The sequence below is a fragment of the Petaurus breviceps genome, unplaced genomic scaffold (genome assembly GCF_028583685.1).
Source record: "Petaurus breviceps papuanus isolate PSGF00001 unplaced genomic scaffold, PetGlider_PUasm1.0 84, whole genome shotgun sequence".
Lineage (NCBI taxonomy): Eukaryota > Metazoa > Chordata > Mammalia > Diprotodontia > Petauridae > Petaurus > Petaurus breviceps.
Window position 1 is genome coordinate 14,063,720 of NW_027186645.1, and position 19,424 is coordinate 14,083,143.

General features: G+C 38.9%; 1 protein-coding gene across 2 annotated transcripts in view; it reads left to right on the forward strand.

Moving 5' to 3' along the window:
• Positions 1 to 2,861: 2,861 nt before the first annotated feature.
• The window catches only part of CAV1 (caveolin 1), a 46,158-nt gene continuing 29,595 nt past the window's right edge, over positions 2,862 to 19,424 (forward strand). The window contains exons 1-2 of one of the 2 annotated variants that reach the window (XM_069107077.1): positions 2,862 to 3,017; positions 4,752 to 4,916. In XM_069107077.1, coding sequence (XP_068963178.1) covers positions 2,988 to 3,017; positions 4,752 to 4,916 — 195 coding nt within the window. In that variant the 5' untranslated portion in view covers positions 2,862 to 2,987. Of the gene's footprint in view, positions 3,018 to 3,845; positions 3,918 to 4,751; positions 4,917 to 19,424 lie in introns of those variants that run through there. The other variant, XM_069107078.1, reaches the window with a different exon arrangement.

Genomic DNA, 19,424 nt, shown 5'->3' on the forward strand with positions numbered 1-19,424 from the left:
ATCTATTCATTATTCAGTAATCAAAAGATGCCTAAAGTTATCCTTGTGGGTTTTCAAGAAAGAAGAATTATTCTGGCTCTATAACTTTAATAATTCATCAAACACGGTCATGCTTTACAGTCATAAGCATTCTTTGTCACAGTCTCTTTTCCCTTAAAAGGTCAGAATTATTTAGCAAAGTTTTCGATTATAAGGAAAGTAGGGTTTATCTTCTGCAATTTATGTCCACCTTCAACTTCTCGTTGGGGCATGCTAATCAGAGTTCAATATTTTTTCGGCTCATTTGTAATTCATTTGGCATTGACAGTGTTTCACTGATTATTATTATGATTTCATGGCTTGGCTATTTATGAGTCTTCTGCATGGGCTTCCCCAGTTAGATCATTATTCTTCAATTTTGTACTAGTTAAGCATTCACTAAGAGGCCCTCCCAGAAAGCAGAGTTCCTTTGTTGGAATGCAGGAACAGGCTCATTTCATGTTCCTGTTGACTTTTTATAACCAAGATTACTCATCACAGCTGAAGTTTGGGGAACAATAGATGGAAAATGGTTTCAACATTTTTTCCATTGAGCATAACACTATTTTACAGAAAATGTGTCTGAGGGAATAGTATTATTAGTACTGATAATAATTTAGGAAATACTATAATAAATAGATAATATACACTTATGTTATTTATATTAAACGTTATGTGAAACATTTACATGAACTAGATACAATTTTTTTTTTATAGCAGCTTATACGTGTGTGTGAGAAATACACAATTTGTCCATGCAGGAAAAGATACAAGTTACAAGGGTAAAATTAATAAAGCCCAGAATTTAGAGAAGTTAGAATCGTGTAAGTGATTATGCAGCCTAGTTCAAGTAACACCTCCTGCTAATAACAGTTTCCCATGAAACCTTTGCTAATATCCTAGACCCAAATGACTTCTGGTTTTTCTGATGTAGGAGACTAGTGATGGATGGGATTTCCTTTGGTCAGCTCCCCTGTCTCTTACATTATCATGGGGCTCACTATTTGCATTCCATATCATCTTGTACTATCCTTTTGTTATTTCACACATAGTAGTATCCTCATCTTTGCAAATGGACAATAAACTATCTGAGGGCAGCATATGTACTATATAGTATAAATACTATAAGTGGTATTTCTTTTATAAGTTCCCATAGCACTTAGTTTGGATGTTGAGTACACATTCTCAGTGACTTGTGATTTCATCATTGAAGCATAATTACCAGGAAAAGCCATCTAAAACTTAGAAAAGTCCTAAACAATTGTCTTGGTCAACGAAGGGTTAAATAACTTGCCCTGAGTCACAAAGTATCAGGAGCATAATTTGAATTCAGGTCTTTTGATTCCAAATTCAGCATTCTATGCACTTAGGTCATTCTGGGTAGTTTTCTAGTCATTTTATAATATTGCATTGAACTGAATTGCATGTACCTTTCTCTAGGTAGTATATAATGGAATTTTTTCTTTCCGTTAAATATATCACTCTTATGTTCCCTAAGCAGGGTCACACATTTATTTCTAGTTTATTCAGTTTAGCAGTTTAGTCCTTGGTTGGTTATAGCCCTCAGACACTTGTTGCTTAAGGGTCCTAAAGGTCTCAAGAAAAAATAAACCATTTGGGGGACACCATTATTTCATCTCTTATAAAATATCAAAGTAATTTTCCTTCTCTTAATGAATTAGGGAGTCAGACAGACAGGCAGATAGATGATAGATAGATAGATGATAGATAGATAGATAGATAGATAGATAGATAGATAGATAGATAGATAGATAGATAGATTAAAGGGAAATAGATTTTATTTGATAAGTACCGAGCAGCCTCTGACTCTTCCTGGTTCCATGACCCTTATCCTCTCAATGCTCTAGATCACTCTTAGACTGTAAGTTGCAGAGAAGGTGTGGGGCTGCTTTTCTCAAGAGAAAATTCCCTAAACAAGTAAAATTCCAGGTCCAGTCCCTATCCTAAATCGTAACCATCCCTCCACCCAAATCCTAGCCAGCAATAAAGGCGCAGATTTTATTTTAATACTATTTTAGTGATGACTAATACTGTAATATATTGTGCAAACATGGCATATAACCTGTTGGCATGTGTTTTCCCTCTTTTAGAGAAAATCGGCAACGAAAGTAAAGAACAGCTAAACATTTGCATTACTTTGAAATGAACCAGTGGGGATAGGTTCACTCTGCAGAGCACAGAGTTACCAAGTTTTCAAACTAGGCTAAATATATGTAAACGAGTGTCACCAAAAGCACACACACACTGTCTCTCTAACACCACGATCCTTTGCTTCAGTTCAGGAGATGTAACTAAAATTTTCCACCCATTCTTCACCACCTTTCCCTTGTGAAGCTGCTGAACAATGCCTTTTCCGGGGGGAGGAGAGGTAAAGGGGTGGGGGTAGTCACTTGGAACTTGACCCCGAGAAGTGGTCAAGGACACCCTTAAAGCCTTCTGACTCCGGTAGGAGGTCCTCTTCACGCTTGGGAATCCCTCACTAAACTGTTCCAATTCACACCCTTCTGCTGGTGTGATGCACCAGGAAAATATTCTTGTTTTTCAAGCAGGCTCTCTTGGATTGCTCTGATGGCTACACGGCTGGGAAAACGTTGCCCCAGGTTTAAAATATCTGCCTCAGTAGAACATGGGTAAAAAGCTCGCACTCTCCTACTTCCCTCCTCCCCCCTCCAGGCCCTCCCCGCAGCTCCCAGAGTCTGGGGATGTGCCTAGACCCAGCACTGCTGTCATCCTGGCCAAAAGCAAGCAGAACAAACCCCTGGCCTGCAGCCAGCTCTCTCACTCACAGCTACCTCCCCTCCCTAACCTACCCCACCCCCCACCCCCACCGGGATTTTTCTCTTTCCTTTTTTTTTCCCTTCCCACAATACAGGATCTTTCTTCCTCAGCTCCCTTAAATTATAACCCAGGGAAACATCCACCAGAACCTCCGTCAAACCCAAGGCAGAATGTCTAGTGGCAAATACATAGACTCCGAGGTAGGATTTGCTTCACCTTCGGGTAGTTTCTTAAAGCCCCAACCCCTGGGCACAAGGTGCTCTCCTGTCCTATCTTCCCCCTGGAGCGCCCGCTTGGGCAATCTCCACCAGCTCCTGGGAGCAGCACTCCAACCTCCTTTCCTTTACCCATTTCCCTCTTGACCTCTGACCACTACTCACTCAACCACTGCTAAGGAGCAGACGTCTGGGGAGCGTTGGGAGGAATGGGGGGGGGGAGGAGGGAGAGAGTAGCACAGAAACTGCATGTTTGGTATGCTTGTTGTTTCGGGGGAGAGTGGGAAATCACCAGTACAGTCACCGAGCGAACTGGGGGAATAGGGGAGAGAAGTGAATAGGATAACTTTGGGGGTACCCTGATTTTGCGTCTGCCGGAACAGAGATCCAAGACCTTGAAGGTTTTGTGGTGGTTGTTGCTGTTTTTTTTCCTCACGCCCCCCTCCTTTACTCTGCAAACAGCGAACCAGTTGCCCGGCTGATAGTTCTGGGGCGGGAGGCTTGAGTGTCTGGAGATGCTGGGAACGTGGTGGGCAGGGAGGGGCAGCGGTGGCTGTAACTCCCTTATCCCACAGCCCTGGGCAAGCACATACCCAAGCCTGGGCGTCTGGAAAAGCTTAACTGGGGCGTTGGCGCACGCTATGTTTGCTCTTCCCCAACTCCCTGATCCCTCTCAAAAACTCCTTTGGAATGGAGTTTCCAAAGGGGAGATTCCCCCAGGTCACCCTCCCCAGCCACCCATGCCAGAACCCTGACCTGTATTTACGCAGAACAAATTTTTTTTCCCCAAAGTCAGTGGCTGCAGCGCCTTTAAGAGCAAGCAGAAGGGGGCGGGGGACGCTGTTGCTAAACCGGGGAGAAGCGATTGGAATTTAGGGGAGACAGGTGAGATGTGTGGAGGGGAGCCTGAGGTGGGCCTCCATCTCGAGATTCGGTGAATTCTAGGAGGGGAGGGTGAGAGAACCCATTAGGGTTACTGGGGTGGGAAGGGGAGGACCGTGTTAGATACCTCTAAGTTTTAGGACTGGCTGAGAGAAGTAGAGAGAGCCCTAAGGTGGGATGCTAGAAGAGGGGCCGCAGGTGCATTGTTTCATGGAGAGCTGGGGTTTGGAAAGATGAGTAAAGCAACCCATTACTCTATCGGAGAAAGCCAAGTTTAGGTTAGGAAGCCACAGGTGTGATAGACTGGGGATTGGGGGTGGGGTGGGGTGGGGGAGGTGATAGAAGCAGGTAAGGAAATCCAAGTAAGGTGAGACGCCCTTAAGTGGAGCTGGGACCAAATCAGAGTGGGAGGGCTGAACCCCAGGCTGCTGGAGACCTTGGAGCCGAACCCTGGGCGCTGAGTTCAGTGAAGGCGGGGGAGAGCAGTGGGGGGGGCGGGCAGTTGGGGAGGTTAGGGAGCTGGACAGTTGGGCTGCGTTTGCAGATGACCCCTGGCGGCGGCAGTGGGAGTCAGACTTCTCTGCCTGGTACCGAGGGGTGTGGTGTTGTCTTTTCTATCCTTTTAAAAAGCCAGTCTCCCTGTGAAGTTTACTTTGCTCTGAGCAAGTCGCAGTCCTTGCTGCAGCAGCTGCTGCCGCCTTTAAAAAGAAGAAGAATAATAACTCTCACTTCCTTAAGCTTGAGATCTTTCCCAACTTCGTTGACTTTTGTCCGCGTGTTCTGATTTTTATTTCCTTCCCACCCCCCTCCCTGTCCCTACCATCACCCCTTCCCTAGGGGCTTCTCTACTCGGCGCCCATCCGGGAACAGGGAAATATCTACAAGCCCAACAATAAGACCATGGCCGACGAAATGAACGAGAAGCAAATGTACGATGCACACACCAAGGAGATCGACCTGGTCAACCGAGACCCCAAGCATCTCAATGACGATGTGGTCAAGGTAAGGGCTGGGCTGGGCCAGCTGGGAAGACGAGGGCAAACTTTGGGACAAGAGCGGAGGGAGGCAGGGAAGGTGACCTGAAGGGGTGAGGACCTCTCTCTCTCTCTCTGAGTTGCTGGCAGGACCCTCTCAGCATCGCACTGACGGATGAGGGCATTAGCCCAGGTATCATATTCCCACCTCCGGGACTGATAGGAGTAATCTGCTGAAAGCTCAAGGAAAAGGCAGAAAATGAATTTTTCCCTTGTCTGGGGAAATGAAGTTTCTTTACCAGGTGATTTCAGCCTAGCCCTAATACCCCGTTATACTCCCATATAAGTCTGCTTGTTCCCAGGCTTGCTAACTACCGAGAATTGATAGGCAGGCTGCTTCTAGCTAAGGCAATGTTATCTGCACTGGCTCTGATGCCTTTAAGAGCTCTGCTGAATGATACTAACTTGATGGTTACTATGATACTAACTAGTATGGAGTTCTTTTAGAGCACTATGGTAAAGCATACCTATAGGCATATGGAATATAAACACAAAATGGACAGAATCCTGAATTAAAATAAATGTATCCCAATGTGTTTCTCTTGAAAAATACTAGAATGAGTGAACATGTTTTGGACCAAGAAGGAGTGAGTATTCCAGTGAAATGCCAAACTGAGTTTTTAATTAAACAGAATGAGGTTCCTGTGTATGAAAAACTTGTGTGCAAAAATCTAAACAGCCTGGAGTCTTAGGCAATTGCACTAGGAACCAGCTAGTTTGCTATCAGTACTTTGATTTGTGATTTCTTAAAGAAATCTGCTCCAGAATCACATGGACCAAAATAAATCCTTCTTCATATACATGCAGAATATTAGTTTAAAATCAGTGAGCTGTCAAAATTTTTATCTGAATTGATGGTCGGAATTTTTTTATTACTATCATTGCAAACTTTAACCATTTTAAGCAAATGTGTACAGAGGGATGCATTGCCAGGACCCATTTGGATAGAAAACGTGTGGATATTTCCTGTCTTTGTCAAAGGGCTTACTTTTCTGGGACCAAGAATGCCAAGAAGACCTCTTGGTTCAAGATAGTAGAATCCAAAGACACTGTCCTGCAAAATCCTATGACTGCAAACCTGATTAAAATAAAACCATTTCAAGCCATCCAGGATTTGTTACACAAGGATAGGAGTTGGGAGGAGTGAGATTTCAGTAACTCTTCGTGTTTATGAATAACATATTTTAAAAGGGGAACATTTTATTCTGTACATGCGACGAAAATGAGCATGTTGAACTTAACTCCCTTGATGGACAGGCAAAGAGGAAATAGTAATTGGAAGCTTTTAAAGATTTTCCTGGTAGGGCAGAGTATGGAATACTAAAAAAAGCAATTCACAATAATCTGAAAATTAAAACTGCTGAATTCTGGATAAATTGAAGAGAACATAAACCCACTTATCTCAAATTATTTTGAACAAGAGGATGAAATGCTTTCTTCCCTTATTTGGCTTTTGATAAGAAGGTCAAGTTGCTAGGTAGAGCACTAGCACTGTAGAATTCAGGAACGACATACTTCATTGGTTATTTTTTTCTGTTCATTTGCACTGTTAGTAGGAGTCCCTGGAGCAACCAAACTTTCTGAGGATGAGTCAGAGCTCCCAGGCTGTATGGAATTTGGGTCTCCACACACAGCATGACTAAATAGAGAAAGAAAGATCCCACTGGGAAAAGAGACTTAACATAGATGGAAAAAAACCATAACGGTCTTAGAGGAAATTGAAGTTTACAAAACAGAACTCCAAAGGGCAATTATTAGGAATCCTCAGACCAAATAAATTAAAAGCAGGTGTTAATGTGTGGCCCTGCCAGCCTCATAATCCCAATTCCCACACACTTGCTGGTATAACTGAACAAAACAAAGTAAACAAATAATACACTCTCATAATTATTTGTCAGATCCCCTATGACTTCAGGGAGGTAAATAGAACCTTAAGTGTGTGCATCTAGAAATTTAAATGCTTCCCAAGAAACAACTGGTCACAGTTGATCCAGGAGCTGTCTTTTTTTTAGAGAATCAAAGATAGAAGAGACTTTAAAGTCACCTAATTACCTACAGCACAAATTCCTTCTTTGGCATCTCTTGATGAGTAGTCAAGTCTCCAGTGATAGAGACAAGAAAGAGTGACTCTTGAGAATTTTTGTGGCCAAAAATTTAAACTTCATCATGAAGGTTGGAATAATGTCTTTCCTGTAACCTTAACACTAGACCTTGTGTTTCTCCTACATCAGAATAGGCACTCCTCCTCCCAACCTTAGAATACCTGAGAAGTTCATGTTATCATTGTGCTGTTAAACCTCATATTAAAATGGAAACAGGTGGAATGGAAACACATCGAATAAATCTACTTTGAAAGGTAAATGATTTAACAGGGAAGAAGGAAGCAGTAACTCTACATACAGAAAATTCTCATACCACATTTTAAAAATAATTATGGCTGATGAGAAACAGAGGAAGCAGTCCTGATATAAAATGTAAAAAATTACACAATTACTTAATATGTACCAAAGCTAAGCTGTATAGAAAGCGCAAGAAAAATCAGAAGTCACATTTTTTAAAAGAAATGAATTTTCTCATTTGTTTCTAAGTTAGGGTCCGAGGGTCCAGTTATCTGGATGCATGAGCATAGGCCCTCAATATCACAGAAACTGGATTCTTGACTTCCTTCAATAAATGAGTAATTGTGTTTGCTCATCAGATAATCATGAAATTTCAGACAGGATTATCCAAAAAAGTAGAAACTGCTTTGTCAAGCTTCTGCTAATAAAGGGATGTAAATCAATATGAAATTTTGGTAGGTGGCACTTTTCCAGCCTTCACACGACTGGTCCAAATGTTTTATATGCACTCAAATATTGGAAAAGATCTGTGATATTCTGGATACTAGGGACCCCTGTCCATTAGAATGCCCACACTGACCACAGATTTCTGATATGTATTAGAAAACAGAATGGATCTATGATTTCTTGATGGTGGGAAGCCTTCTTCTTCCTTATCTCCTAAGCAACAACACTTATCTGGGATTCTTTAGTAAGTCCTAGGATAGGATGCTGATTGAGGCACATAGTGGTTAATCAATATACCTAGGAACATACAGCCAATAAGTGTCAAAGACGAAATTTTTTGAAGCCTAGGTCATTCTGCCTTCAAATCCAGCACTCTACCAAGTGGTCTTATTTGAATATTCTTTTAAGCCATCAATTTATACAAGTTTTCCTAGAATTTAAGAATTAGTTGCCTTTATAATAAAATAGAGTGGACTGTCTGCAGATATAGTCAATAAGCATTTATTAAGTGCCTGCTATATACCAGGAACTGGGCTAAACACTGAAGAGACAAACAAGAACCATCATCTCAAAACACTCATTGTCTAATGTAGGAGCCAACTTGCAAAGAAAGAAGGATGCATATGTACCTTAATGTGAACCTTGAACTTTAGAAGTATATTGAAAAATTAACCAAAGCTGAGGCATTCCAGTCACATCCAGGTGCCAAGGCATGTGTTTCTCAACATTTTTAAGCTTGTAATCACGAGTGTAGCTGTTTTTTGTGAATTCAAACATTGTAAACCAAAGAAAAGTTTTGTTTTTTTTACCAACACCAAGGATTTTGCTTTGATAAAAATGAATGAAATTAAACCTGGGCCAATTATGATAGAGCTATATACAAGAAACTCATTGACTTTAAAAGATAGAAACTGTAGTTGTTGAGCAAGAAACCACTTTATCTTTCCCTCCCTCCAACTTAGCACAAGGAATGACCATGGCTTGTCTCTCCTGGAATGCCTGTGAACTGAACCCTTCACTATACCTCATGGTAGCTCTGTGTGATACATTCATCCTTCAGTAGGCAGAAAAGCAGCCTATACTCATGCCAGTAAATGAAAAGTGAGATCATTCCACAGCTGTACCACAGACATGTTTGAGGTCCAACCCATCACTGAAGATCAAGATTCAGAGAGAGAGAGATCCTTTAGGCTGTGGGTTTTTCCACAGATTTTTTTTAAACCATCTTTGACTTGTGAGTGAATTGCATATGTGGTAAAGTATGTTTCAAATTTGCTATCTGGAATAACAGTGGGGTGTGTAAAAGTGCTCATCTCCAAACCTGAAACATGGATGAGCATAGGCCAACATTTATTCACCTATTAATTTTCATTTTAGTTCATTCCTTTGAATATGTGTCTATCTCCAGGTTTCTATTAATTTGGTAGGGTACAATGAATGCAATGGAAGAGAAATTTACCCAGGTACATAATGTTCAGAAGACTTAGCTGCTAAACATGTGGTGTTGATCAAAGATGGCTTGTCACCCTTACCAGGTGATTTGCTATGGTTAGGCTACAGAAGAATTAATAACTTTACCATGAACATAGCTGAATCACAAAGGGCGGTTGTTCCTCAGATATCAGCAGCCAATTTACTAAACGACTTCAGGTTAAACTTATTTGAAAAGCTGGATCCTTTTTAGATTCAGTAGGGATTTTCTACAGCCAGCTTGTACCATCTCACAAGAACTAATGGTTACATTTTCAACAAGCATTTACACCTTGCAAACTGGGCAACTGCTACAAATCAAGCCTTAATGTACTACTATTTATTTTTTATTCAGGTATGTTATTGAGTTGTCCATATGAGAAAAATGTACGTCACACCTGCATCATAAAAATGTCATTGCTTATATTTTTAGTATCTCCTTTTTTTAACTTAATAAAGGGACAGCAAAAAGCTCATACGGACTATTTGTATACTTAATAGGTGGGATATTTAATATATCATTTTAAGGTCTATGATGTACTTTTTATAGAATGTATGTAATAGGCACATACTTTCATATATTCATGTAGTTGTTTTAAAAAATCTAGGACTAGGAATGCATTGTCAATACTGGACACAGATGAGGGGGGATTCAAACTTAGTTCACATATTGTTATAGTTGGAAGGGACTTTGGAGGCCTTCTTATAACAAATCTAGTTTTATTTCCCTTATATCACAACTACTTGCTGTTCCAACAGAGGGTTCATAAAGGGGGATAATGAAAGGTAAGCTTGTAAATGTGTCACAGAATTTCAGTGTTTGAAAAGACATTAGGGACTTTCTTTTTTTTTTCTTTTCTTTCTTTCAAAGATTGTGTCTCCCATCTCACCCAGGCTAGAAGTACAAAGACTATTCATGGACTCAATCCTACTACCCACAATTTCTGACCTACAACCATTTTCCCCTTCCTTAGGTAACCTGATACCTGGCTCATTAATATTGATGCCAAACTTACTACCAACATTCTAGTGTCATAACCCATGACAGCTCAAAATTCCTGAGCTCAAGAGATCCAAGAACATCAAACCCATCAATAGCTAGGATAACAGGAGTGTGCTACCATGACCCAAGTACAACATCCATAATAAATAATCATTTTTTTTAGTTTTTCCTTGAAGCTTTCTGGTGAGGTGGAAATAAGGCTGTGCTGGGACAACTCTATCTAACTCCTGAGAGCCTCTTAAATTTTCATTGTGAACATTTTCCACCTCAGAAATTGGCACATACAATAATCAGGACTATGTAGACTTAAGAAAGTGATAGAGAGTGGATAGAGCACCGGATCCGAACTCAGACATTTGACACTTATTAGCTGTGTAACCCTGGGCAAGTCACTTAACCCTGACTGCCTTGCCAAAAAAAAAGTGATAGAGAAAATGTTAATAATATAGATTAAACTTAGAAGTGTATCATACATACATACTCACCTTCTAAGAACTGGTTGTTAAACATATACCAGCATATTACTGGGTAGGCCACACTATCTGGAAGAAGTTCATTCTCCTTTAGGAGCACCAGTTGTTAGGAGGTTTTGTTATTCTGGCTGTTTCTGGCTCTCTGAAATATTCAGTTATTGCTTCTAGTCCTACCTTCTGGAACAAAGCCACACAGAGCTAAGCCTTCTACATGATACAAATAGTTGAAGAGAGTTATTACAACCTTCCTGAGTCTAATCTTCTCTAGATTAAACATCCACAGTTCTTAAAGTGATCCTCATATGGGATATTTTCTAGTCCTCTTGCATGTTGGAGCCTTGTTTCAGATGTCTTCAAAAGCTAAGTTTAGAAGTTTGTACTTTTCCTGTATGGAGTGACTAGGTATGGAAGGTTTTTTAGCATAGAAAGGACATAATGAAAGTGGTGTTTTCAGATTAATTTGCTAACACTGTAAACAGGGATCAGAGGAAATTGAGGTCTAAATCAGATAGATGAGCTTGGAGACTTTAGTAATAATTGAGGTGTGAGGTGATGGGCTTCTGAATTAGAATAATTGCAATGGAAATGGAATCAGAGAATTTAAAATTAGTTGGGATAAATATCTGGTACAGTAGCATCTAAATGTTTCATTAGGCCACATGATCAGAAAGCTACATGATCAGAACTGTGTGGGCAGAATTAATTTAATCATATGATTTATTATAATAGTGTAAATTACAGTTATTCATTGATCCAGGACATTTGGCATGAAACCCACTAGCAATCTATTATGTAATAATAGTGGCAGGTGGATGATTAGACCCCGCTAATCACCCCACTAGAAGGGTGATTGGGCCTACTACTTAATTTATGTTAGTGTAAATAGAAAATACTTTTTTTTTCATTAAAAATCTCAACTATGTTGAATCCCCAGACATTTGTTTCAAGAGTTTAAAGTTGGATACTTGGGATGTGGTCCAAACCACTCATTTTTGTAAGTGATGAAACTTGAGACCCAGAGAGGTTTCGTGACTTCCATAAGGCCATGAAGCTAATGAATGACAGGAAGAGACAGATTTGGGATATATTTGGAAGTGAGAAGCAATAAGATTTAGTGATGGATTTGTTGTGGGGAGGAGGGAGAGAAATCAAAGATTTTGAGGTTCCCCATCTGTATAATGGTTTTAAAAATGAGTTATATATTATTTTATTCTTTGGTAACGACAGGTAACTTGTATATGGCATTTGCTTTCAGTGGTCAAGAGAAAAATAAATATACAGAGCAACCTCATTATTTTGATAATATCTTAAGGGATAATACCTATGTGAATTCTTTCATCCTATAAGCATTGATTGTACCAGCTAATTAATACCTACACAAGCAAAATTTTTTAAAAATAAAGCCCATTTTGTATATGTGGAAACCAAAGCAGAAAGTTAAGGGACTTTCTTAAAACCAGAAGGCAGTCAGCACCAAGGATTGGCACCACATACAGTGTCTATGTTTTCTTTTGTTCTTAGATTGGACTTGAGTTTTGATTTTTAAGCCTAGTTATAGGTGATCATTGATTATCCTAACTGTCAAACATGGAACTGTGCATGAAAAGAAAAGTCCATAGGTTTCAAAATAATGTTGGATTTGGTAGTGCATACATAAAACTACCCTCTAGTGACCATACAAAGATAGTGGAGGAGGTAGCTAGGTGGCCCAGTGAATAGAGCACCGGCCCTGGAGTCAGGAGGACTTGAGTTCAAATGCGGCCTCAGACACAACCCCCCAAAAAAACCCACAAAATAAACAAACTAGCCATATGACCTTGGGCAAGTAACTTAACCCCAATTGCCCTACCTTCCCCTTTAAAAAAAAAAACAAAGATAGTGGAGATGTCATGGTGTAATGAAAACAGTCCTGGACTTAACAGACTGAAGACCTGGGTTTGAGTTCTAGCTTAGCTCTGTGGTCTTGGACAAATCATTCATCTGTCAAGCTTCAGTTTTCTCATCGATGCAAAGAGTAGGTTGGACTAGATTTCTTCCAACTGTGTCTTTAGAAACAGATTCTTGACCACTTGTTAAACAGTGTTTAAAATGCTTTCAGCCTGAAATGATACACAATCTGGCTGATTACTTAAAATGTGATGATATTAGGAAAGCACTTTGTAAACCTTAAACCCTTATATACAGGCTAGCTATTAAGAAAGCCATACTTTGCTTCTAATTTATTCATGTAGTCTGAAATTATTTAGGAATTAATATGGAATTAATCCTGAATTAACATGACTGATCAAACTTCTGGCTGAACAGAAGTTTCTTTTATTCTTCATTAAAATTTAAAACCACTCATTCTAAAATCATCTTACTGAATTTTAAAAATACTTCATTAATCTCTCCTCTCCTTAATTATAACCCTCGCATTTTATCTTCAGGCAGTGATTTTTCTTACCTACAAAGGGGTTATTCTTTGTGTTTGTATATTTGTGTTTGTACTTTTATCACCATTTCTCAACCATCTTAGTCTTTAAGCCAGCCACATCCCCTGTATCTCTTTGCATCATGTAGACCTGCTATCTTTTCCCCCATTTTTCCTGGATTCTCTAGATTTTCAGAAACATCCACTTGCAAGTTTTGCTAGTACTAGCAATTGCTCGCAATAGTAGATATAAATTCCTGGAATGCAGGAATTATTTTGTATTAAGCACCCCATAATAGGTGCTTAATAAATTCCTAATGAATTATTTTAGCTTATATATATTATATACTATAAATATTATACACACACAACACACTATCTATGGCTGCCAATTCCATGGTAGTGGGTCCTCTTCTAAAGAATGATGCTTTTTACATAGACTGTAACAAGTGTGATTCCAAGGTCACAAGTTTATTCCTTTAAATACATAGTCCTAGAAAGACAAGGGGGAAAAGTTAACATTCTGAAAGAGGGAATTTGGAGTATGAACAGCTGCAATGTTTCCCAGAAGCTACAGAAATCCCAGCTGTTGGATCACAGACTACCTGCTTTTATACCCCTTTGACTCTAACTCATTCAACAAAAAATGCATCTCTATTGAGAAGCATTCCTTTTCAGTTTAGTCCAACTTTTTTTTGTACATGGTGACTTTTATGAGAAAATGCCAAAGCATGGATGCTTCCCAAGAGTGTGGGATAAGGGTACCATAATATAGAATGTCTGCTTTATTAGACTTTATTATTTCTCAGCATCAGGTTGCTTGGTATGAATTTCAGAATTTGTTATTTTTATGTATACTATTCCACTTTTTAAAAATGGTAACTGGCTGCTTTGAGAGATTATGTTGGGTTTTGTTGTTGTCAAAATAGAAACACAAGCCTTGACCATTCTTCTGGGATCTACCATCTGAGTAGCCTTCTCATATAGTGCCTTTTATTACTGGTTGTCTTTTTATTATTTATTATATAACTAAAAATTATTAGTTTATAATAATTTAAATATGACAATTAATAATTTTGTTTATAATTGGTTGTCTTTTTATTTGTAGTTAGGTGCTGCTAAAAAAGAAAATTCTGTTTTGTAATTAACACATGAAAATCTTTGTAATCCTGACTTCACAACTAAATTATAAACTCCTTGAAGAGAGATAATATCCTATCTTCTACAATACAGTGTCTTGCTTATAGTAGGTGGTGGTTTAGAAGCAATATAGCCTAGTCCAAAGGTTCTTCACCTTTTTTGTGTTACAGTACACTTCGGCAGTCTGTTGAAGCCTATGGAAAATCTCTCAGAATACTATTTTTAAATGTATAAAATAAAATACATAGGATCACAAAGCAAATCAATTGTATTGGAATATAGTTATCAAATATATATATATAGTCTATGTGTTTATAGTTCTCAAATAGTTTATACAGTTCTCAAGTATATATAATTTATATACACATATCTATACATATATAGTTCATATAGTTTTCAAGTGTATATCAATTATATATAGATATCTATAAATATATAGATTATCTCTATAATAACTATCTGAACTATATAATATGCACAACACAAGCTCTCTGTGTATACATATATGTGTATATATGTGTGTGCATATATGTAGATGCATGTGTATAGATACACACATACATACATACATACACACATATTTCACAGACCTGAGGCTAAGAACCTCTGGTCTAGTAGAAAGTACACACTGCCTCAAGAAGAGGGGAGTCGGAAGGCCCACACTTTAGTTCTCTTGCATTATCAGCTATGTGATTACGTATTGGCCTGTCTTTCTCGGCCTCCTCTGTAAAATAGAGATCAAAATACACGGTCCTTACCTCTTACCACTTTCACACTCAGGTAACGCTGCTTCCTACTTTAGTCCTTGCTACCTTTTTCTGTAGAAACTGCTACTGGCAACTTCAAATACATATTCTTAGAAACTTACTGTATAGGCAGTTCTGTGAAAGGGATTTTAAAATTCTAAAGTAGTGGTAATGACCCAGTAAATATTTTTAGGATTTTCTAGTTCAATGTGAAGGACTTGGTTATAATCAAAGTATCAGATGGCCCTAAGCATTGTGTGTAATAGATGAAGTTTGAGAGTCAGATGACCAATACTTATTGTTTATGGAGCCTTTATTTGCTCTTAGACAGAAATGTTGCACTAGTAAATGAATAAAATGAGGCAGAAGTGGGAGAAGGGAGAGAGATGGGGGGTAAAGGGAGAGGATCAGAGAAGGAGGGAGAGAGGGGAGAGGAAGAGGGAGAAAAGCAGAGAGAGAGAGAGGAGAGAGAGAGAGAGATTTTTTATTAAGTAGTAGCTCATGGAGAGTATCTCATCAGTTCCTAAAGTCAGTAGAATGATTTTGAATTCTGCTTACTAAACAGAAATTCTTCAAGAGAAAAATAAAGAAGTGCTCTAAAGATATAGACTTCTTTGGATAACATCTTCAGATTTCCAAGAAACTTATTTCCAATAAATCAGATTTCCAAGAAAACTTATTTGAATGAATGATTGAATGAAAAAGCATTTAAGTGTTTATGTAAATGGGGGCAGCTAGATGGTGCAGTGGATATAGCATTACGCCCGAAGTTCAAATCTGGCCTCAGACACTTATTAGCTGTGTGACCCTGGACAAGTCACTTAACCCTATTTGCCTCAGTTTCTTCTTTGGTAAAATGGGCCAGAGAAAGAAATGGCAAACCATGTCAATGTCTTTATCAAGAAAACCTCAGGGGCGGCTAGGTGGCACAGTGAATAGAGCACCGACCCTGGAGTCAGGAGGACCTGAGTTTAAATCTGGCCTCAGACACTTAACACTTACTAGCCGTGTGACTTTGGGCAAGTCACTTAACCCCAGTTGCCCTGCCCTCCCCCCTCCAAAAAAAAATAACCCAAACAGTGTCATAAAGAGTGGGACACAACTGAATAAATGACTAAACAAGAAAGTTGGCACAGTGCTAGAGCAATGAACTAGAGTTAGGAAGACCTAAGTGCAAATTCAGCTCCCGACACTTACTAGCTGTGTGACTCCAGGCAAGTTCCTTCACCTTGGTTTTCTTTCTTTTTATATCTTTCAAAGCTGCTGTGAGGATCAAATGATGTAATACTTATAAACTGGGTAGCCCACTACCTGGCACATAGTAGGTGCCATATAAATGCTTATCCCCTTCCCTTATTCATCCCTACTATGTGCCAAGTACCATAGATGCAGACGGAAAAAGTGAGATGGTGCCTGCTCTTTAAGAAAGTCAATTTTATGAAGACAATAAATGTAGAAGAGGCCAGTTATAAGATGGTTAGAAGAGCTGCATTCTTAGGTTGCTCCAAGCTAGATGGCCATGCTCAGGGTGGGGGAGGGCATAGCAGGGAGTACAGCAGCAGAGCTAATGGGAAAGCCTACTGGTCTACCATTTTACCAAACTCTAAGAAAACAAATGAAATATCATCAAGTGAGATGTTTTAACGAGCCACTTGTATTCATTTACTAGCTTTAGATGATGTAATAGAGGCAGTAGATTCATAGCCTGGTAGAGTTCAAAGGGTCCTTAGAAATATCCTCTTCATTTTACAAAATTTTTTATAGTTTTATCATATTGCATTTCTGGGCTATATGGACACTGGATTAATGGATAGAGAGTGCTGGGCTTGCAGTCAGAAAGACAAGAGCTCAAATCCTCCCTTGGCCATATATTGGCTGTGTGACCTTAATCATGCCACTTAACTTCTCTACATGACTCTAGATAACTCCCTAACACTATAAATTGCAAAGAAGGTACTAGTCTGCACTAGCAGAAAAGGGTCCTCACCAGGAGCTTCCAACGATGATTGGGGATACTCTAAAACATCACAGTTTCACTCAAAAAAAATATACATGATAGTACATTATGGTCCCTCCTATATACTATATTTTTCCCTCTTTTAATAGGACTTGGGATCCCAATGTACTATTTTAAATTATTATAGTAAATAATAACTGTGTATTTGAATTCCCCCCCCACATGTGTTTTGTCTCTGTGTGTGTATGTACATAATTTGCAACTCTGCTAATATAGGTAACTAAATGGCACTGTGAACAGACCACTGGTCCTTGTATCAGGGAGAGGCCAAATACAGCCTCAGAAACTTATTGGCCATGAGTCATTCAACCTCTGACTCAGTTTCTTCATCTGTAAAACAGGAATAATCATACCATCTGCTTTCAAGGATTGTTGTGAAGATAATATGTGTAAAAAGCTTTCCAAATCTTAAAATACTATATAAATCCTAGCTACCATCTATCTTTGATTATTTCTGAGATTTATTTGCTTCAAGGTCCTCGGTCAGGAATCACTCCCAATTATAACATCCACCCTACAAGAAAAGACAGTCTGCTTCATAATCTATTTTATGATGTGGTTTCCTGAAATGTCTCGTGGCAAAAAGTGGAAACAGCTTATAAACCTTACCTACCTGAAGGCTTGGAATTGGACCAGCTGTTTTCCTTAAGTCTTTTCCAGCTCTAGAAGTCAGTAAATACATGCTGATTGATTGATAAAGGGAAATGATATACACATTCATTTTTAAAAGGAAGAGTTGGAGGAGAAAAACCTTATCATTAGAAGAGGAATCAACAGCACTCAATCATGGGATGTTAGATTTTAACAAAAATATATGCATAAAAAATTTTTTCTATGAGTCACTTCTCCTAGTCCCACACCAGATGGAAGGAATATCTTTGTACTCTTTTATTCATTAGCTCCCAGGTTTCTACTAGATCAGGGCCACTTTTCAAGACCATCCCCTAAGAAAGGAATGAAGTTAAGAAGAAAACATATTTTCAAAGCCATGTAACAGTATTGGGTGGCAGAAAGAGCTAACTTTGGATTAAGAAGACAGGAGTTTGAATCCTGTTTCTTTTGCTTCTTACCTTCATGAACTTAAACAAGTTATTCATTCTCTCTGAATTTCTTTACTTGTAAATGAATGGATTCCTGGATGATTTTTTTAAGGTTCTGTCTAGTTCTTCACCCTAAACCCTGACACTTAAGAGGCAACAGTATATGTTTTTTAATCTTTTTTTTCTACCTTTTTTTGGAGGGGGAAGGCAATTGGGGTTAAGTTACTTGCCCAAGGTCACACAGCTAGTAAATGTTAAGTGTCTGAGGCCGTATTTGAACTCAGGTCCTCCTGATTCCAGGGCCGATGCTCTATTCACTGCACCTTTTCTACTTTTTTTTCAATTAGATGTTACGAAACACTTGGTTGGTCTACAGGGTCCTTCTTAGGTTTGAGGGTGATAGGCATCATGCCTAGGGATAGGCATGATGGGCAGTCACTTAGGATGCTACTTTACAGAGTAGGTTTAAAAAAAGACCACTTTTAATATTACTTTTTATAAATGAAAATCTTTAATATCAGAAAATTTCATTGTCCATGGTACTTAGCCATTTCTTTTGTGATATGTCAAGATATATATATATATATATGTTACATCAAAGATTCAAAGCCTTCAACGCTGGGCAAAGGGAGGGGAGGAGGGGTTGAACATCAGGAAGAGGTGAGAGGTGGGGAGTAGATTCCAAATCTTGCCTGAAATATCTAGTCTCAGTTCTGCCTGGTTGATAGACATTATCCACTGTCTAAGGTTACCTTTTTTAAAAAACTGACCCTTCACAGACCTCCTGTGTAGCTTTATAATTATAGAGAGTTTATCTAAGCTTCTTACATTTTTGGATATGGTTCCAAGGTGACATCACTTCATTGTGTGAAGCTTCCCTGAAGGGACAGTAATAGAACTAGCACGTTCTGTTGTTCCTAAATTAAGAAGGCTGTGACAGGAGTACGATTGCGGGTGATGTTGGACATGAAAATGCTTTCTCCATAAGGATACCGACAATATTAGTTTTACTTTATAGTTCTCTTAACTGGGCGGGGGGGAGGGGCAGCTAGGTGGTGCAGTGGATAGAGTGTCCAATTTGAAGTCAGGAAGATTCGTCTTTCTGAGTTCAAATCTGATCTCAGTCACTTACTTAGCTGTGTGATCCTGGGCAGGTTATTTCACCCTGTTTGCCTCAGTTTCCTTATCTATAAAATGAGCTGCAGAAGGAAATGGTAAACCATTCCAGTATCTTTGCCAAGAAAACTACAAATGGGGTCACAAAGAGTTGGACATGACTGAAAAACAATCAAAACTCTTAATTGGGCTATGGTGTGTATGTGAAAAAATACATTTTGCATTGAAGTTTCTGATGTTTCTATCATAGAGATATAACCTAAACTCTTTTTAAA